Consider the following 21,547-nt stretch of genomic DNA (forward strand, 5'->3'; position numbering starts at 1 on the left):
TCGCAATTTACGACAATGTAAAAAATTGGTTGTAGGGCTATTACTGGGTAATTCTTCTCATGAATAAATCTACAGACATTACGTAAGAGCGACTCTAGAAGAAATGTGTCATTTCATGAGATGCCATCTGACAGCGATGTCAATGTGTGTCTGTGCTGGTTTTGAAAACTGAATGGATGTCGTTCGCGGTTGACGGGTGTGGCCTACATAATCCATCAGCTGCGATATACGCACACCACACCCAACAACCGCTGTACCCGATGATCAAAGACCGAAAACCTTTCATTGAGAACCGACAACGCACAGCGTGAAACCATTTCAATGCAAATATAGGCAACACCATTCTTACAAAGTATATATCACATCTATCTCTCTATATATAGCGCTAAAGTTAGTGTAATTCTCTACGCAATATCTCCCCGTCACACACACAGTCACTGATTGAATAGACACAACTTTCACTCCACCACCCGAAAACCTTTATATAGCCATAATGACTGTGTTTCTGGAAAATTTGGTTCTGCCTTTATCTTTTCTACTTAGTTATCACGCACTAATAGCATGCTATTTATTTTTTTTTGAAGGCGAAGAATTATAAACAACGCAAATTTGCTTTGCCGAAAATAGACAGCCAATTGTGCGTGGTTGTCTATTGTTCTTTCTTTGTTATGAAAAGCGTGACGTGCAAATGATGACATTATGTATAAAATTTTACAAACTCATTGCTCTGATGATTGTGTTGTAGATTTTAAGCATATGCTAAACGGAGTATGACACTAAAAATAAAATAAAGAGGAACCGCATTTGAATTAGTCATACGTTCGCGCGGTAAAATCTCCCGGAAGACTCGCCAACGTACCTCGAAGCGGTCGTGTCCGAAGAAAAAAACAATACCGATGGTTTCAAAAAAAAAAGAATACATATTTTGCATAGCTCGTATAATGTGTCTTGTTTTAGGCATGTGAGGGATATAAGCTACACAAAATGTTTACAGCCAATGGCCATGTTGCAAGGTTTCTCCGAACACGTTGCTTGACCACGCATTCTATAGTCTATCACTATATTATTATTATAACCGCTCCCACTAAAAAAGATGAAATTGGGTCAAGACCAGCGATTTTTTTTTAAATTTTTTTTCACGATACGTCAAAGTAAATGTTCGTCGATATAATCGAATCATTTCCTGGTGCCGGATGTAACATTGCAACAACTTTTTCACTATCACAATTTCAAGTACTCATGTACATTATAATATGTAAATGACAGGTATATGCAAATAAACCGCTTTTGCTATAATAGACAGTCGACTGGTGGCATTGCTGGCCCATTGGCCTTAATGGTACGATGCGATGGAATAGGAGCCATTGCGGAAGCCGGATTAATCGGCCAAGGATAGTGTGATTGCTCATCAAAGACAGCAAGGTCGAAGACGAATATTCAAGGTTAACAGTCTTCTTCACGGTATCATCTTCCATCGTAAAAAGACATACAAACATACCGCACCAAAAAGAAATAGCCAAACTTCCGTCTCGTTGTTGATTGGGCGAAAGACTTCCGAAACGCTCCCGGCCGATCCATGAACGTTTCCGCCTTCCGACACCTCGCAAACGACTTTGCATCTTGCCTATAAATATGGTCCCCGTGAAATGGTACCTTATCACTTCTAACGAAGACTTACATCACTGAACAAACACATCACAAAATGGTACGCCGAAAAATCCAAACGTTTTTCTATTAAACAACAAAATTTCTTATTTCTTCAAAATCAAATTTTGCCTCATTTTTATCACCGGAACACACAGTTGTACACTTCCTTTGCGACTGTTTTGGTCTTAACGACAATGGCCAACGGACAAGGGTTCTTACCACTTGGGAAACTCAGGTGAGTCACGGTCCAATTGCGGTCACGTTGGAGTTAAATAGGAATTATCTATGATTTTTTTTTTTTTCCTTCTTTAAATATAGGAAGGGTACACCTGAGGCAATGTACGGACAGAGCAATGACGTCTACGAAGAGATGGAGCGATCGAAGAAAGTTTCACAGATTCCAGGTGGAATGGCAATCCTCTACGCTTCGGCTCCCATTTTCTCACCGACGAGCAAAGATCCCGAAGGCGCTTCGGAAGTTTATCAAATTCTACCAGAGGCAGAAGCTGTCCAGCAGGGCGTCGATAGTCGTCGGTAAAAGAAAAAAAATAAATTCTTTTTTAGTGATGAATTGGCTGTACGGTTTTCAGAACACACCAAAAAATGTGGGCTGAAAAATCCATAATTCAGCATAAACTGTTTACTTTTGCCATTTGAAATTCAAACAAAGGAGGAAAGCATTTTACTCACTATTTGAATTTCAAATACGTTTTTTGAGGGGGGCTTTCACCTATGCATCAGCTTAATCGAAAATACATTTATGATGTAATAGTTTGCTGGAAGATGCCCTGATTGAGATGGGATTCCCGCTGGAAGAACTCACTGAATACCGGAACGGCCGTGTAAGGAAAATCTATTCCAAACGTACCGACGGGCAGGCGGAGGATGAAAGTCCAGCTGGAAAACCTACTGACAATGCTGAAGCTATCCTGGCCGCTTTAGCCGGACCACTACCTTACATCCGTCGCGGCGCTTGGGGTAGGAAATAATTCGGGATTTTTTTTTTTTTTTAACTGCCCTATCTGTACATTTTTTGCCATATGCTAAATGAACAAATGCTGAATGTATTTCAAAAATAGTTTAGAATAAATGAATCATAATTTATATGAAAAAAAAATTGTTTTGGAAATGTTGTTCACTCATTTTCTGATGTGTTAAAACATGCGAGATGATTCCAGTTGATTGGGATGGCGTGTTGAGGGCGTTATATAAATTGTCCAGTCTTAAAAAAAAAAATGGATGATGACAATCTTTTTCAAAATATCTGGCAATAATCTGGTCCCTCGTATCTATAAGGAAAAAAGATTTGAAGGATGACCAGTCCACGTGAAACTCGTTGAATAGAGTACCCGCACCTTTCACTCTCGATGGTCGATTTCAATCGTGACACACACTCGTATTTCTTTTATCAATTCTTTTCCTCAAGGTTGCAAGGCCGGTGTAGGTAATCCGAGATGAGCCGAGTCGAAAGTTTTTAACGGTCGGATTATATCCAGGGCCGTGAGGGGTGTTTTTCTTCTTTTTTCTGTTAGCACATAGGTACGAGAGAGAAAATAACAAGGAAAAGTTATTTCGATTTCAAGAACGCTTGGATGGAGCGGAATAAAACCATCAAGCTGAATTAATGATCGTTGCTTCACACTTATTATATCCATTTGTTGTGTAATTTATCTCCTGCGAAATAGTGGGCGATCGAATTTCAAAGCACATCGTCCGTTACTTTGATTTCGAATCAATTTGATTACACGCAATGAACCAAAATCAGAGATGGAAACTGACTTTCGTCTATTATAAAATTGCCTATTACAATGTTCAAGTTAAAAAGAACGAACAAAAGATTGACTACATGTTTATTTGACGACTATGTCTTTTTATTTTCCAACTTGTTTTTCCATGAAAATTCTTTAGCCATAGAACATTGATTTCCATGACTTTTTTTATGGCTCGTTAATGCAAAGCGATGCTCGTCTATATGCCCTGTTGGTCGAAAGCTTTTAATTAATATTCAACAGAGGCGTAGGGATGTGCATTGAATGAGGCTCTTCAAAAAATATTTCCAAACGTCATGTTAAACCACATTTCTTTTCGTACACAAAGAAACATGTTTTAAATATCATTGAATGATTTCATTTTAAATGGCATCTCGTGACTGCAGGAAAAGCTCGTAAAAGAAATCAAAAAAAAAAATGGCTTTCGTAAATCACTCAATTAAGATAAGTTGAATGATGACGAAGAATACTTATTTTGACAAACGATTCGCCTCCAATTAAAAAAAAAAAGACCGTTAAAGGCGTATTAATTTTTGTTGCATGTTGAACTCGGCAACCGTACGCCCCAAAACACATATGGCGTGGCCCCTTCTTTCCTGCCAACGTCTGCCAAATTGGCTTTTTTTGGAATTACTTTGTTATATAGTTCTCTACAGTCTGGCCGTTAGTTGTCAAGAGAGGCAGGTGTGACATGACAGGCACTCGTCGTTCTTCAAAACGAGTCCAGTGAAACTCAAAACCTTCGACCGTTACGGTCAGTAGAAAACAACTCTCACGCTGACATTCGTACGAGTTCATTACTTCACATTTTGATTCACTTTATTACGTAAATGTTACGTTGAATCATCTCATCAAAAATGATTGCAAAATAATAGTTTTGGTCGAATTTTGGCGCGTAGTGTCGTGATCAAGCCGAAACTAGTGCGGCTTCAAAATGGCCGTAGGTGCCTGAGGGGTAGAAGCCAAACAGAAACACGCATGCTGGTTATTTCTCATTCTCATTGTGTTCATCATTTTCTTTTTCACTTCCATTCGCCCCCTCCCACCGTCTTCTCCGTGTTCGACCGTTGAGATCGCCCCCCCTCCCCAGAGTCGTCTAGAACGCGCCACCTGGTGGAAGGTTTTCTTTCTCGTTCTTGTTCTACACAACACACAGTCGCATCGAACAAACCGAGTGAAAAGTTTTTACATCAAAGTCGTTGGGATTTCTCTCTCAAAACACACACAGTGAAAAAATAAAAAAGTGGTTTTTGGTGTTAAATTAAAAGTGACGCCATCACAAAAACTCTGGATATGAACGGTAGACAAAGGTAAGGTTGAAAAAGTCCACACTATTGAATATGAGGAACTCATTACAAAATCAATTTGCTTTCGGGCACGGCCTCGAGATATTTTCGTTTTGATTGCACACACACACACACATGTCGTAAGGTTAATTTATTCATTTTACCTTGATAGTATTTGATTCAACTTTGTCAGCTCAAGTTCAATTGATTTCATCTATCAAGTTTTAAAATGGTCGCAATCTCGAGATCAACGTTTACCTTTCTAATAATCAAATGGGAAAAACCGTGGAGGATCAGTAGCAAAACAAAATCGTTTTAATTTTTCTTTTCTTAGAAATTGAATTAAATCATCATCATTCCCACAGTGTAACCTTGGCAGACCCCTCTTGCGTTCGTTAAACTTATCGAGAAAATTCTCACCCAACGTTCCGTCAGACTTATTCCGATTTTTCACATCAACACCTTTGTGCCGATTGTTGGAAAACAATGAACTTTCATCGACTTTAAGAACATCTCGTGATTGTGCCTTGCTACTCTCTCTTTATCCATATAGAAAGGTGTTTTTGAACGCAATCGGTAGTCGGGAGAGAAAAGCATGTAATTTTTTTTTATGACCGATTCGTGCACACGATCATTGTCATTAAAGGAAAATTGGAATTTTTTTTTTCATGTGTTAGCTATTTGGGATATACCTCCGTATGTACATTCAATGTTTTCAGTTCGATCGATGGAAGGAAACCAAAAAAAAAAAAAAAATCTCGTGGGATTGAAGCCCTTCGAACCGGTAAAACCTGCGCACGCAACGAGACACTTTTGTTTTAAAGTCAAAATTCTGGGAATTGTCACAGTGTGACGAATCGCCCACAAGTTGAAGGTTCGAAACGGCGAAAAGGTCACGTGTATATGGGAAAAAAAAAGGTCGAACGACCTGCACCTTATGTACATTTCCGGCGGCGAAACACGTCAGTTGCTATGAAAAAAAAAAACTTTCTCTCGTTTAATTATTAGCCATGAAATATGACGGACGCGCGAAAGTGTGCTGGCCTTCTTGTGAAAGTCCGAGCTGATTCTTTAAGGTAAAAAAAATTACTGAGAATGATGGCCATCGTTGATTCTGTTTCGATTTTCGATTGATTTAACCCATCTGCGTGTGTGTGTGTGTGACACACATTGTGCTTGCTTGTGGCGAGCTAGGATTCCAGGTGACCTACTTTGACAGGTAACTCTTCCACCGCTAACATCAAATGTCAAAAGTTCAGTGGCTTTCTAGTGCCCTCTTATGAGTTGGCACGAAAAAGAAAAGGTTTATCGCAGCAGCGACGGGAGGGCGAACTAATCACGCGGACACATGCGGGATGAAATCACAGTTCTTGTATTCTTGACGCTTCCCCTTGAAGAATGTCACGTTTTTTTTTGACGGATCGAAACCGAATAGGGGCAAAACACGCTGGTCACTTTCCCGCTTATTTTCGTTTGTTTTGTACGCGTTTTGAATGAGCATTTCCAAATGTAGACAAAGTAATCATTTTCATTTTTTAAGTGAAATCAAATGGGCAAAGGAGTGTGTTGAAATCTTCGTCATTGGAAGACGATCAATTTTCAGATGGGATTTAACCGGCCAGCAGATTTTTAGAAATAGGCATAACACACGTAACAGTATATGGGTAGAGAGAATGTTTGAGGGTGGGGCCGAACCGTGACGGGAACGTGACGGCGCATTTACTCCTCCCCTGGTTTTAGCCCGTGTCGCGTGATGAACGAACGTTATCGTGCGTCTCCGCAATGTTTGCTCTTTATGCGGTTTGAAGAAACCAGAAAGAAAATTTTAAAAAAATAAAGCCTTTCTAAAATGTTTTCTCGTGATTGCTTCATGACAGATGACTCTCAATGGCGGATGGTAGTTCGTGAAAGCGGGATCCGTTTTCACGACGAGACGCTATGATGATGAAACGACGCTTCCAGGTGAAGATGGGCGCACAGCAGTACCACCAAAACGGAGGCCATGCACGGGACATCCAGACACGATCCGATCGCGAGCTCGTTTTCCTCCTCCAAAAGGATCCGACCCAGCGCACTGTACACGTGAGTCACTTTCAGTTTGGTCTGTCTGGCTTTTCACGGTCGCCTTGATGCCGTGTCCCTGACGTGAAGACTCGTCTTTATTAGTAAAAATAATAACAAAGGAAAAAAGAAAAACCAAGACAATGGGCGTAATGAAACAAAAGAAGGCCATTGTTTTGTTTTTTTTGATACCGTAGAGATTTGGGTCGTATGACGCGATCATTTTGACGTGATTGGATGGATGGGAGTCACGAACAAGCAGAACAATCGTGAAAATAAAATTGTTTTTTGCGACACCTAGCGGTGGAAATGACAACTTCTATTACGCGCCATCTAGGACTAATGCTGCAAACTAAGACGAAAAATAAATTAAAACATTTAAAATTTCGCCATTACAGGAAATCAACAGGATATGGATGGCATTACGACCGATGGGTGCGTTTGGTCTGTTACGCGATTCCGCTCTGCGTTCGTTATGCCGCGTCATCCGTTACGAGCGTCACGACGCCAACGACATCCTCTACTGGTGAGTTTTTGGCATCTCATTCGTTTAATATCCCGTTACAGACGCTGCCGCTGCCTATGACCCCTTTCTGCCCTCCCCGGAGGCAGTATTAAATTCAACTCCCGACCGTCAGATGGCCTCGATCGCCACATTACGTTCGGGTCACGAAATCTGTGCACGGCCCACAACTGAAAAGCCTACGGAACCCCTGCTGTACTGCTAACCCTACCACCCATTGCGTTTTCGTAATTCAATGGAACAGGAAACCCCTCACAACCCTGACTCAAACGTCCCGTTTTTTTTTCTCTTCTTTACAAAGAGACCGTCATCCTTTTTCTTTTTAATGACTTCATCTAACCGGGATTTTGATACAAGACCTGTGATCTAATCAGATAAAAAAAAAAGAGAAAAAGATACACAACAACAAGCATGAGAAATTAAGAAAGGATGAGTTTAGATTATTTTCCGGATAGTAAAGCATTCTTGGGATGTCGTTGATGGAATTAAAAGTGGCATTCCACTTACGCTATGTTGCTCACGCTTAGGACTCCCCCTCAAAAAAAAAAAGCTTCTTAACGGTGTCTTTTAAAGGAAGTAGGCCCGAGACGCTTCCGCCTTCGTAAAGCCTCGTCGGTTTCCATTAACATCGTCCATGTTTCATCTTTTTAATGAAACGACTTAACCATTTTAAGTTGAATGATGTTTACACGATTTCATTTTGTTGGCAGACTTACTCTAATCGCTCATGATTCTCTTTTGTTCGTCTGTTAACTTGGCCTGGATCCAACGCATTCAAAGTTCATTGATCATCTTGGTTTTCTTTTTTTCGTTTTGCAGTCGTGGAGAATTGTGTTCCTGTTGGTACGTCTTGCTGTGTGGCTCAGTGTTCATCGATGGATCCATGTACTTGCCCGGAGCTAGGTAAGAAAAAAAAATCTATTCGATTCAATTTGAGCGAAAAAAGTATCTGTTAGGAGTAATGGGAAATTTATGGCGCCATTTGTCTTGTGTCAAGACAAATATCAGAAATTCGGTCGAGATTGGAACGATGTTGATTCCATATCCTCCTTTTGAGGAAATGAAGAAAAATTCTTTGCTTTCCCTTCTTTCTTTTTCGGCCATCAACATTCCCCAGCTGTTTCCTTTTTTTCCTCGTACGTTATTTCTTAAACAAGACCAATTAACTCCCTCAATCGATCAAGTTTTTGTCGACTGTTTTCCGACTGTACACACGCTTTGGAGTCGAGGGCGGTTAAAGTAGCCATCTAGCGGTGGATGTTCTCACTGCCTCGAAGAAACAATGAACGCCCCCTTGAAAAAAAACCCTTTTAGAACCTGCTAAAGTCAGTGGCGCTCGAGTCTCGGTCGACGTTGGTTATGTTCGTGTTTTTATCTGTCATTCCGTTTTTCAACCATACCACAACCACGAGATAAGAAGAAAACAAAATCAAAAAAGAAAATTCCGTTTGTTTTTCTCTTTGTTTCAGTGTTGTTTTTGTTAATTGCCCTAGTTCGTCTTGTTTTCTTTCGTCGTCTGCAAGGAAAACGAGGCAGAGTGCGAGAATTTTCAATTACAGTCAGTGGCTTTGTGGACGACACAAATGTGTTCGTGAGTGTCGAATTCAGCCCCAAGCGAAAACGTGATTCTTGCACCCGTCAATCTCATCCAATTTCTGGCTGTGTTCTTTCTCGCCGGTGCGAATGACCCTCTGCTTAATTGACAAAGTTGCCATGGCGATCTGTTCCAGAAATGGCCGATTGATATTCCCCTCGTGCAGGAAACGATAAGTGGATTATACATACATACTGTCAACCATCAACCGCCATTGGGTATGTCTTACTATTACTACGTCGATCTTGGGTTCTTGTTTTGAATAAAAAAGAAGCAAAAAAAAAAAGAGAAAGTCCTTGAGGAAACGGTCGTGTGTCCATATCCGTAGTTATACGAGCGACCAACATAAAAGCTTCAATGCTAATCAATGACCTCGGGACTTCTCCCGCCATCTTCGAAAAAAAAAAAAAGAGATTTCCCGTCTTTTTCTCCCTCTCTTTTTTTTTTTTTTTAAAGTCAGCAATCGATGGGTTCACAAACTTCAAAAAAAAAAGTGAAGGGCGTGGTTCACAGAGGGGTGTAATTGGAGATGGGTTAACAGATGGAAGGAACCCTCCTCTCTTTTTTTAAAATGACTTTGCCATGCATACTACCCCACTACACTCCCCCCCCAAAAAAAAATCCGTTTAAAAAAGAAGTCCAAAAAAAAAAAGTGTAATTGTACGTATCCGGTCATTATGCTGTATGCGATACGGTTGAATCAAAGCCGGATACCTCGGTCAGGGTGTGTTATTTATTTATTTTTTTTTTCTTTCTCTGAATCGTAGAAAGAGAACGGGGTGTGTACGTGTCAGAGAGGGGGGGAGGGAGAATAGGAATGTTATTTCCGGCTGGACTCTTTCCGGTCCCACTTGTTGTCCAACCAGACCAAGTCCCATTGATGGACAACTTTTTTTCTTGACCTAGTCTTCATCCATTCCCAACAAACTAGACTCTCTGTCGTTATTATTTAAGGCTATGACATGCTGTAAGAAAATGAGGAAAAAAATAGAAAAAAAAAAAAAACGAAGGCACAGGAAGGTTGGAATGTTGTTTCTTGCGGAAACGAGTTGGGTTGGCCCACCTGGTCCCGAAACCACAGTCGAGCAATTTCGTTCTTGTCAGAAATGCTAAATTGAAATTACGGGACTTGCCCGAAGCGACCGGTTTGAACCAGATGTCGAAACAATCTATTTCCAGGGGAAAAAAAGAATCAACAACCAAAAACATTGAATCAAAAAGTTTCCTTTTTTTTTTTTTGTTTCGTCTGGTTGTTGTTTTCCTCCGTCGATGCGAACGAAATTCCAGGCTCCATAAAGGGGGGGTGTTCTTTTTTAATCGCCCAGTCTTTAAATGGCAATTAGAATTTCTCCCGATTTGGAATTCTATTTGCCAAAGTTCTTTTTCCTTCCTTCCAGATGCATCCACTACCCAAAAAAATTACAAATTCAGAATACCCTTCCCCTTCGTTAAAAAAAAAAATATAACCGTATTCACGCTGTTGAGCCAAGGTTATCCCGAATGGCTGGAAACAATGGACCGTGATTCCTGTACAACCATTTTTTATTTTGCTCTTTTTTTTTTTTTGCCACTCGAACAATAGTCCAGACAAAAGAGAGTTGATTGAACATCCTTCCGGCGATAATCCTTGTAACTTTCTTCTTTACTCGCAATCAATGAAACGGACGAGAAAAAAAAAAGAGAGAGAGATTGAGAGAGAGAGGGGCATTTAATAATTTTCTCGCCTCTGTACTTAGTTGTCTATTGATTCCGTTTTCTCCTCTGTTGTTTCTCCCGACGACAAGTCGGTCGTTATTTGTTTGCCGTTCTGCTTTTGGACTTTTGGCCCAGTTTCGTGTCAATCACACGCAGTCGTTCGTGTAAGTGTAGAAGCCGGACTCACGCAGGGCGAAAGTTGGCATCCCGGTAGCAACCATTTTTTCGGACACCAATTTCATTTCCCATTTTAAATGATTTCCAATTTCTCCGTCGACACTTTTCCCTTCTCTCCCCCCCCACTGCATTTTTTTATTTGATTTTCCCGACAATAAAATCTATCCCCCATCAAAGTGTTACGATACGTGACCGCTAGATGGTGTGATGATTGCTAAATTGGAATGGCCCGCCACTAATACTTTGCGTCTGGTAGGGGGAGGGGGGATGAGGAAAACACGCAGACGTACATAATACATGACAAACGCGATTACACACGAACGAGAGAGAAAATGAGAGAGTTAAAAAAAATGAGAGAGAGAGAGAGAGGGTTTTTGGCTTCGGGACCGGAAGTGGTTAGTCTAGAAGCGGGGGCGGAATTGATGGAAAACACAAGCGCGCCCGCAGAGATAAAAAGACATGTTAGGGGTCCCAGTGTGGAAACCTCCCCACCCCTCAGGCCCATCAGCCGCAAAAAGATAATAACAATAACAAACAGGGAAAAAAAAACAAAAATTCTCCCTGTGTGTGTGTATGTGTGTCTTTTTCTACTTCTCCTACTGTTTGGTTTCTAATTATATGAAACTCTATGGCGCGTGAACCTGTTATCTTATGGATGTGCGGTCGTGTTCATTTGTTTTCCAAGCGGTGCGTATAGTTAAAAGACGCAAATCAAATAGGGAGAACAAAAAAATAGGTGGAAGGTCATCTGCATTTTGGGATCTCGGAACTGGATTTTTTTCTTTTTATTATGTACCGTTGGCTTGGCCTCATTATCGCCATCTTTTCTTGTCTTATTATTTGAGTGGATGTTTTGTTTACGTGGGTCGCGCGCCCGGCTCTTTCCATGTAAATAAATAAATAAATAAAAAAAAAAAGGGTCGACATGTTTGATATGATCCTCCGCCCTCCCAAGTCGAAGAGAACATTTCCATCCGCCACGCTATCGGGAAAGGAGGGGGGGGGGGGGTTAATAAATGGAAATAAAAGTAAAATTTCAGGGAAAAAAAAGAAAAGGTGAAAAACCTAAAAATTTTTAAAAAAATCAACTTTGATTGAGTTCTCGTTATCCCTTTCGAAGAATGCTGACCGTGGGGCGTTTATACCGAAAATGACTATGAGGAAAAGTAGAAAATCGCACACCTGTCGTCTTCCTTAACTAAACGAAATTAAATAGAAGGATACATATTTTTCTGTTTTGGCGCTGGAGTTCTCAAATTCTATTCACCCTCGAGGCACATCGCTGAATAGGAAAGCTGTAGAGAGAAAAAGAGAGAAAGAGAGAGAGAGGGAATGATAATAGAAGACAGGTATTCTGACGACCCTCACACAGGTATGCCCTTGGGGGCTCCTTCTATGCCCTCGAGTTGCTTTTGCTGCTTCTTCCTCCAACTCTCTTCAGTTGGCGTTCAGCGTTAGGGACTGGCAATCAGTTTGTTCGGCGTCACTGGTCCCCAAAGTTTTTCATTTTAGTGTTTTTTTTTTCTTTCTTGTTGTCATCTTTTTTTCGCGTGGATTATCGTTTTGATTTGCTTTTGAACTGGATTTAAATTTCTTCATCTCTGGCCGGATCATGTCGTGACACGATGGATTGGTCCGATTTCAGGTACATCAATGTCTAGTGTGTGCTTGTGTTGTTCTTGTGTCTTTTTCACAGAGATTTATCGGAATGGTAGTAAACCACTCGACAGATGGGAAGCAAAAAAAAAAAAAAGGCTAAAATAAGTTCAAGTGGTTCTATGTGACGTCACGTTTCAAAAATGGATCTTGAGTGGAGAGCGCAAAACCTCTTCAGTTTTTATCTGTCGGGGGGGGGGGTTCATCCATCAAAAAGAGATAGGCTTGAACATGCACACATATCGCGTCTTGTGTATAGAATGGCATAATGCGCCGCGTCTTTTTTTTTTTTTATTCTTTCCCCTTCGTCTTCTTCTTCTTGTTCTTCTTCCTTGAAGAGGCGTCGCGATTTTGTTGGCCGTTAGATGGCGCTGGTGTAGGCAAGGGGGTATTGATCCGCATCCCGTAAGACAAGAAGGTCTGTGACTTTGATGAAAAGATGAGAACAACAAAAAGGAAGAAGAAGAAGAAGAAAAAAAAAATGTTTATTTGGGACAAAAGACTGAAAAAAAAAAGAGGCAACCATTAAACAAGAGGACATTGTGATTGCCCGCGCTAACGGAACTTGCATTCGTCGTAGTGAGAGCGTTTGACCTTAGACCTTGTTAGCTACACTGAGCATTTGATACGGAAGAAAAAAAAGGAAGAGAAATGTGTAAAACTGTCGTTGAAGTAGAAGAGGACAGAGAAATAAAAATAAAATTGAGGGATGTTGTTTCTCCGGCGTCCGCGCTGGCGCGCAGGAAAGATCCGTTCAGTTGCGTGCGGTTCGGCATCGGAGACGGATCTTGTGCTAGTCGATGGGCAAGTTAAGGGAGTGATGCAAAAGTATACGAGATCGAGCCGGTCGACGACCAGAGGATCGTCCATTGAGTCGACGGAAGAATCGGCCGCCGACATTCGTCCGTCTTCCACTGCTGCCCGTCAGGCAGTGGTAGCGATACCGGAGCCCATCCGACGATGGCATTCGTTCCATTCTCGTCGCAGCTCATTTGGCCACTCGGCTGCTCCTCATCTTCCCGTTGTTGTCACTGGATCTGGTGCTGCTGCTCCTATTGTTGCATCGACAGCAACAGCGCCACCTCCTGCAACCAAACCGGCCGCTCGATTTCTTTCACCGCCACCGTTGACTCCTCGTAGACGCTTTTCCGTCTGGTAAAGCAAATCCCCCCCTTTTTTTCCCATGTTTGACAGTCTTGATCAACCAAGTCCTTTCAATCAGCCGGATCGATATGCCCCCACGGCTTCCCGCCCCCTCCTATTCTTCTGTAAACGGAAGAAGAAGCAAAAAACGATTTTTCATTATTATTTTTTAAAACCAAAAAAAAAAAAATAAATAAAAACCCAAAAATTTAATCAATTTTCTTTTTCCCCATTTTGGTTTAATGTATTTTCAGTTTTGGTAAGCGGAGTGGCGTCAGCATCCGCCGACCGAACGAATGCCTCATCCTGGAGCCGTCGGAAATGCTCGTCGTAAGTTCCGTTTCCTGCATTTCGAAATTGATTTTGGTTAGAGACAACAACAGCAACGAAATGTAGAAGAGAGAGAAAAAAGGCAAAAAAATGATCAACTTGGATTAAGGAGAACAAAACAAAAATGTTGAGTCCGCTATCTTTAATGAAACGAATGGGTCTGGGTGGAGTAGCACTCATTTCACGCATGCGTCAACACCCCCCCGAAAATGTCAATAAACAGTCCTAGTAGTAGTACCTTGATTACACCAAATGATATTGACAGGTGGATTATTCTGACGTTCCTCAACGGACGCAAAGATCAGCTTCAACCAGTTCGGCCACGGCATCTTATCCGTCAGCTCACCTCCACCATCTTGATCGCAACAACAGGATGGACAATGACCAGGTTACTACTGTCACATTTATTCATTTATTTCATTCCATTTTTTTGAGGAGGGGGGAGGGGGGGGAATTTTTATAATTCGGAGGTCTGGCTAAACATTCCAGTGAATCAACTTGTTTCTGTTATCATTGACCCGGATCTTATGCGGTCAACCTCAGCTGTGCCGGTTTTCTCAAAAGCAAAATTAAATTCTCATTGTTTCTTTCTCGTTGTTTCTTTTAAAAAAAAAAAACAAGTATCGGGTCGGAGATATGCAACATCATCCTCTGATGAACCACCATCATCATCGGGACCCTGGAACTGTTCACGTCGTCGGTGGAGGAATGGGCACCCAATCACACCGGAGTTCGAGGGGCTCCGACACCAGTTCCGCATATTCCGGTTCGGATACGATGCATTCCTCTGTCCCGAGTTCCGATCAGGTAAAACGAGATGATCTTGTTCTTTTTTTTTTCCCCCCTTATTATTATTTAAAAAAAAAAATAGAGGTCATGATTAATTGCAATTGGACGAATGACATTCAGGATGCCGAGGGTGTTGGAGTCGACGGAGTTGATCACGACGGAGACGAAGTTGATCTTACCGGCTTGATGGAATCGATAGTCGACAGCGACGAGGAGGAAGATCTGGCCGAGAGCATCGACGTAATGATTCATTTATTTATTTTTTTTTTCCCTCGAATCTTTTACCTTTCTTGATTCGTGACTCGCAGTCGACGGAACCAATTCCCTTTGATATGGTCGCCTGCCTTCCCCCCCCCCCTCCCTTTCTCATCAATTTAAAAAAAAAACGTGTTTCTTTCCACAGAGTTTGACTGTGCGGGACAAGGTTCGTGAATGTTTAGAAAAAGACCCATCCGATCGAACAGATGACGATATTGAAATCTTGCTCGAATTCACGCAACACCTCATGGCATTTGCCAATATGACGCTGTCCGTTAGGCGAGCGCTCTGCCGTGTCATGGTATTTGCCGTCGTCGAGAAGGCTGGCACCGTTGTCATGAACGACGGCGAAGAACTCGATTCATGGTCCGTCATCATTAACGGTCACGTCGAAATCGATGGCGGAGCCTCCGGCGAACCTGGACGGGCGTTACATCTTGGCGACAGGTAAGCCGATCCGTCTCTCCCTCCGCGTTTTGTTTCATTTCCTTCCTAACATTGTAACGACTTATTTAAATATGTTTTTTTGTTTTTTTAAATTGTATTGTTTAGTTTCGGGATAACGCCGACCATGGATAAATTGTATCACCGGGGCGTAATGCGGACGAAATGCGATGACTGTCAATTTGTTTGCATCACCCAAACCGATTACTTTAGCATCTTGCACAAAGGAGAAGAGAACACGCGCAGGCACGAGGAAAACGGACGTGTTGTCTTGGTGACGGAACAGCGAGCCCAAATTGGCGCAGCATCGTCGTCCCAACGCTCTCACATCGTCATCAAGGTGAGCTATAAAAGCCGCGCCATCATTGCAAGCTATTCCCTCTTCGGTTGGCAGGGGGGCTTTTCTTCACAACCTAATTAGAGAGGAAAGAGGGGCCCTTTGCCGCATGCGGCCGTTTTTATCGATACACACACGTATCGACCACTTGTTAATTAAGCAGCATTTTTTTTTATAGACTTATTTTTTTTTATTTTTTTATCTATACATATACAACCCATTAACCATTTTTTGCTGTTTAAATTTCCGAAACAGGGTACGGTGGAGCGTTTAATGTCCCACTTGTTGGAAGACTCTTCCGGCGATCCCAGTTACGTCGAAGATTTCCTTTTAACTCATCGCATATTTATCGACAGTCCGCTGATTGTCTGCAGCCAGCTGCTTGAATGGTATGCATATTAAACACTATTTTTACCGCTCCATAAAACTACGTTAGTTTAATTCCCTACCATTTTTCTTCCTTATTTTTTTTTTTTATCTGGAACGTGGCAGTTTCAACGATCCGACCGTACGAGATAAAGTGACGCGAGTCGTTCTCCTCTGGGTTAACAACCACTTTACCGACTTTGAAACCGACCCGTGCATGATGGAGTTTCTAGAGACATTTGAATGTTTGCTGGAACAGTCGAAGATGCAAAGCCATGTAAATTATTATTTGATTTTTTTCCCGTATTTTCTAAAGAAATCAACTCTAAAATGTTTGCCTGTTCCAAAACAGTTGAGGATGCTGGATTTTGCCAGCGCGGCCAAAGCTCGATCGCGGACGGTGACGTTGACTCGGCCGAGTCGTGACGAAATCCTTCATTTCAGTATCCTCGGTGGATTCGAACGAGGTTTCGGCATTTTCGTAGCCAAAGTCGAAAAGGGTTCCAAAGCCGAAGAAGTTGGTCTCAAACGAGGCGATCAGATCCTCGAAGTGAACGGACAGAGCTTCGAACACGTCAGTCACGTACGTGCTTTAGAGATTCTCCGGGCTTCCACTCATCTCTCCATCACTGTTCGATCCAATCTTCATGCTTTTAAAGGTACCCACCTAACTCCTTCACTTGATGATAACGAAGACAAATGAATTCTCAATTGATTTGTTTTCAATATCCCCCGCCAGAAATGTTAAACACGCCTGACAATTCTCCGCGACCTCGTGGCAAGAAACTCGAATCGAAATCGTCTTCCAGCAACAAAATGCTGGGCGGATCGTCTTCCGATGTTCACTCCGACAGTGGCTCGGCGGGCAACTCGTGCCCATCGCCTTGTAAAGACAAGACGGCCCTAATTGGTTCCAAGAGCGCTGCAGGCGGCGGCGGTTTCATGACACTCGGCCACAAAACGAAATTGAAGCAAATTTGGGGCAAGGTCAATCAGATGGCTAGAGGCAAACCAGGGTATGTAATTTGTGAAGAAGACTCATCTCGAACCGGATGTTTTCTAAATGACGACCGTGTACTGTTTCACACACACAGAGAAACGGCCGGCGAGGAAGTCATGTACGGTTCCACCACTGGCTCGGCGGATTCGGGCGCCGCACAATCTGGCGCTGTCGGCTCGGCCTTGACGGGCAACAGCGCCAATCAGATGTACATGAGTCACAGCAATCCGGATTTGACTAGCATTTGTTACGATGATCCGCGTGCCGATTATCCCGAACACGCTCTCAAAGTCTTCAAAGCCGACCAGTCGTCCAAGTACCTGCTAATCCACAAAGTAAAAAAATTCGGATCAAATCTTAGTAGTTTAATCGAATTAAATCAACTAAAAACAAACGGTTTATGATTTTTAGGAAACAACTGCCAGAGAAGTAGTGATGCTCTCGCTGCAAGAATTCCAAATTACAGATCCGTCGTCCAACTACAGCCTTTGCGAGGTGACAGTGACGGACAGTGGCATCATCAAGCAGCGCCGATTGCCCGACCAGTTGCAAAATTTAGCTGAGCGGATCGGTGTTGCCAGCCGCTATTACCTCAAGAACAATCACAGCACTGAAACGTTGGTGCCGGACGAATTGGCCGGCGAGCTGATGCTGCAATCTCAAGTCCAATTCCTCCACCTGAACGCGGTCGAAGTGGCCGTCCAGCTCACGTTACAAGATTTCGCTATTTTCACTCAGATCGAAAGCACAGAGTACGTCGACGACCTCTTTCAGCTGCGCAGCAAATACGGAACTCCTCATTTATCGCAATTCAGCGAGGTGAATATTCAAATTTCATTCGTTTTCATTTAGAAAAGTGTTTAAAAGTTTTCTTCTTATCTTGAAACAGTTGGTCAACCGCGAAATGTTTTGGGTTGTGACGGAAATTTGTGCCGAACATAATCTCATGAGACGAATGCGTGCTATTAAGCAGTTCATCAAAGTGGCTCGTCAATGTAAAGAGTGCAAGAATTTCAATTCAATGTTCAACATCATCTCCGGGCTGGGCCACGGAGCCGTTTCCAGGTTGAAACAGACGTGGGAGAAATTACCGGGCAAATATCAACGTCTGTTCCGCGACATGCAGGACCTGATGGACCCATCTCGTAACATGTCCAAATACAGAAATCTCATCAACAGCGAGCACGTCCAGCCGCCCATGGTGCGTTTGTTATTCTTGCAACAACTTACGTAAAAACCCACGCACGCATTTCTTAACCATGACGCTCTTTTCGTTGTGCCGACAGATTCCTTTTTTTCCTGTGGTCAAGAAAGATCTGACATTCATTCATTTGGGCAACGACACCCGCGTGGACGGGCTGATCAATTTTGAGAAACTGCGCATGATCGCCAAAGAGGTGCGCTCCCTTTCGCACATGTGCTCGGCGCCCTACGATTTGTTCACGATGCTCCAATTGGGCGGCCAACCGCCTTCAGCCGCCATGATGGCCATGAATCAGTTAACAACCGGATCGGGAATGGCCGGCGGCGCCGTTCATCATGACCGCCACCACCTCTCCTCTGCCACGGTCAAAAGACGGAAGAAGTCGGCGGCCATGCCGAATTCGAAAAAAATGTTTGAAGAGGCACAGATGGTCCGCCGTGTTAAGGCTTACCTCGGCAACATGAAGGTTTGTTTCATTTTTTGTCACGTTTGCTCGCCAGTTAAAACAATTGAACGTGTTTTGCTCGTTCTTCAAGGTCATAACGGACGAAGAACAACTGCGACACATGTCGGTCGAAGTGGAACCACCTGCCGGAGGCAATCAGTTGACGGCCACCAGTTCCAGTTCGGGCAGTTCTGCTGGCTCTGGCGGTGGTGGAGGATCTGAAAGTCGGGCAACTGGGGCGTTGGTCCTCAGCGCAGTTAATCATCATGTCCGTAAACGCCATCCGAGTCCCACGCTGTCGACAACCAGCACAGCCAGTTCCACTAGCGCAACCAGCGAAAGCCGGAGGGGTCAACAGGGACCCAAATTCGGTAAGGCATTTTTGGTTGTTGTTGAAATTCCGCTTTCAGCGGCAAATGACGAATTGTTTTAATATGTAGGAGCGGCCAGTCCACAGTCAGTGCGCAAAATGCTAGCGCTGAGCGAGCCCAGCAAAACGAGACCTTACCAAGCGCCGAATCGACCCATGGGCGGATGCTCCGTTTCCATGGCTCTACCTCTTCCAGGCTCAGGATTACTCCAGCAACATTCACCTTCCCCATCGCCAGGATTGAATCGGAGAGTCCCTGGAGTGCCTCCCCAACCACCGCCCCTCAGGACTGGCCCGCACGAGCGCGCCCATGAACGTTCGCACTCGGACGCGGCTCTGCCGGTCGATTTGAATGCCGAGAGCAGTAGCGTCACTAGTTTGGCTAATTTAGCTGCCATGCGCAAGTCCCACATGTCTGGCTCTGCGACGTCGAGCGATAGCGGCGGCGGAGGAAGCGGCACGAGTGGAGCCGGAAGCGGATCATTGCATCAGCCTTTAGGACTGGGATTGACGCTCGGTATCGGATTGGGCATCGGCCTCGGCTCTGATGGCATCGACGCCGGTTATTGCAACCAATTCAACTCGCATTCCAACAACTCAGCGGAAGGCGTTTCCGGAGGGGGTCACACGCATTTGCTTCATCATCCGTCTGGCCACGCTGGAACGACCGAGTCACCGCCTGTCGCTCCGCGAACAAGGGTACCTCTATACCCGCATGGAACCCAAGGTATGCTCCCTTTGTCCGACGTCCACACCCTCGCCCTGCACACGTAGTACACCTTGCATGAAAAAACAAAACAAAAACGATTGGTGCGATCTATTCTTTGTTTATTCTTGGCTAAAAAAATGATTGGGTATGATTGACTTTTATGTTGTAGCCAAGGTTGTGGCTCCTTCTTTTAACATTCCGACGGTAGTAGTTCAAGACGTAGCAAACAGCCAGCCGGCTAGGGCCAGCTACATGAAAACCACTAATCGGGTTTTGCCTGCTCTTCCTCTCCAACCGGTTGTTTTAAAAAGGAGAGGTAAAACAGGTGGAGGCTTCAGGTGTCTTCTCGCATGCTTTTTCTTAATCGTAACATCGCTTTATTTCAAATTTTCCCTATGTGTCTGGCGCATGAGCTTTACGTCCGTTTTCCTACTTGGTTTGGCCATTTTTGATTTATTTTATTTGTTCTGTTTTGTTTTTTTTCGGACGTTGTTCTTCAACAGCCCCCATCATCCCACGAGAACTTCCACCGAGAGCCCGGCGACCCCCGGACTACAATGTAGCGGCCCAGATGGCCCGAATGGCCCGACTGAGTCGGGCCCATTCGCACGAAGGAGTCACGGCCGGCTACTACAGTTCTGATCCGGAAGAAGAAGACGGTACGTCTTAATTGCTTCCGCATCCGGTTTCAGATGCGGTGGGTTGATTTGGCCATGTCCTTGTCAGTTGAATGGCATACGAAATTGTTTCTAAATGGCCTACCTTGTGCCGTAGACATGGCGGGGTAGCTGTTCTGGAAATGTCACCTTCGTCTCTTTATCTTTTACGCATCACCTTGACGTTGGCCTAATCTATTGTTTATTTATGTCTGCAGACGACGACGAAGCTCAAGTGTCAGCTGTTTAGCGGAGAACGTGCAGCACCTGACGGTAAACAGCTTGAGGCCAAAGACTAGCAGCAGCATGAAACAAAACAGAAACTCGTGTGTTAATTTCCCGAAAAAATTATTCCTTTTTTTTAAGGACAGAGATATCAGTTTACGTATAGCCTGCTTTAATTATATATATATAAACCCTCTGACCTATCGATACCACTATTATACATTCTGAACACAACATCCCACAGCCTTTTTTGTATAGGTGTACAGTGTCGTTTGTAGCTCCCCTTTCCTCTCGCCCACCTGTACCTGTAAATAAGATCAACAATTTTACAGCAACAAACAAAAACTTTTTGTTCTCGCTTTTAACCAACCTCCTGTGTGCATACATAATAGTAATCTTCTCATACTCAAAAATAGCGATCCTTTATTATTATCATTTTTTTAACATCAGTTGAAAGAATATCCATCCCGCCATTTCCCCGTTCCGTTCCACACCCATCGGCTTCTGTGTGGGCCCTTTTTGGTGGCCCCTTTCATTGTCTTATTATATTCTCTAAATTCCTACACAGCATATCTACACACGCAATCAATACGTTTTCAAGTATACATAATATCCCCGTTCCTGACCGTGCATTCAGTGTTATGCATTGCGCAATTTCTGATTCCAACGTCTTTTGTTTGGAGAGAAGAAATTCCATAAGTGGTTATATGCATTTTATCATTGTATACTCCTCCCTTTCAAATACAAATTGTTTCTCACCACTTTTCGCTTTCTGGATATGTAAATAATGAAATTCCAAGTGAATTTTTTGAAAAATGTCTCGCAATGAAGGATGAAGGAAACGTTTAGGCAGAACAGCTGAT

General features: G+C 43.2%; 2 protein-coding genes and 1 long non-coding RNA gene across 9 annotated transcripts; 2 read left to right on the forward strand and 1 right to left on the reverse strand.

The window, feature by feature from the left end:
- Positions 1–1,572: 1,572 nt before the first annotated feature.
- Positions 1,573–2,764, forward strand: LOC116932694. Its single transcript, XM_032940520.2, has 4 exons — positions 1,573–1,705; positions 1,803–1,882; positions 1,966–2,181; positions 2,420–2,764. Exons 1-4 carry the CDS (start codon positions 1,703–1,705, stop codon positions 2,634–2,636), a joined length of 516 nt encoding a protein of 171 aa, XP_032796411.2. The 5' UTR covers positions 1,573–1,702; the 3' UTR covers positions 2,637–2,764.
- A 1,725-nt stretch (positions 2,765–4,489) lies between these two features.
- On the forward strand, positions 4,490–21,445 carry LOC116932695 (rap guanine nucleotide exchange factor 2). Of its 7 annotated transcripts, XM_032940521.2 has the most exons (23): positions 4,490–4,726; positions 6,580–6,784; positions 7,162–7,289; positions 8,106–8,189; positions 13,806–13,881; positions 14,147–14,269; positions 14,503–14,688; positions 14,791–14,910; positions 15,074–15,375; positions 15,481–15,712; positions 15,965–16,098; positions 16,202–16,352; positions 16,428–16,734; positions 16,815–17,091; positions 17,170–17,410; positions 17,487–17,894; positions 17,965–18,276; positions 18,362–18,745; positions 18,816–19,095; positions 19,165–19,821; positions 19,973–20,119; positions 20,307–20,462; positions 20,678–21,445. In XM_032940521.2, the coding sequence occupies exons 2-23, from the start codon at positions 6,641–6,643 to the stop codon at positions 20,707–20,709; spliced, it is 4,881 nt and encodes a 1,626-aa protein (XP_032796412.2). In that variant the 5' UTR covers positions 4,490–4,726; positions 6,580–6,640; the 3' UTR covers positions 20,710–21,445. The 7 variants fall into 7 exon arrangements, with proteins under 7 accessions (XP_032796412.2, XP_045036155.1, XP_045036154.1 ...); XM_045180220.1 differs by lacking the exons at positions 4,490–4,726; positions 6,580–6,784; positions 7,162–7,289; positions 8,106–8,189 and adding an exon at positions 8,617–9,098; XM_045180219.1 differs by lacking the exons at positions 4,490–4,726; positions 6,580–6,784; positions 7,162–7,289; positions 8,106–8,189 and adding an exon at positions 12,190–12,397.
- Positions 5,638–7,165, reverse strand: LOC123477035. The gene is made up of 2 exons (XR_006652214.1): positions 6,956–7,165; positions 5,638–6,859 (listed from the first exon to the last, which is right to left on the reverse strand). It is a non-coding gene; the product is annotated as an uncharacterized LOC123477035 (long non-coding RNA).
- Positions 21,446–21,547: the final 102 nt, after the last annotated feature.

Source organism: Daphnia magna, linkage group LG10 (genome assembly GCF_020631705.1).
Source record: "Daphnia magna isolate NIES linkage group LG10, ASM2063170v1.1, whole genome shotgun sequence".
NCBI classification, from domain to species: Eukaryota; Metazoa; Arthropoda; class Branchiopoda; order Diplostraca; family Daphniidae; genus Daphnia; species Daphnia magna.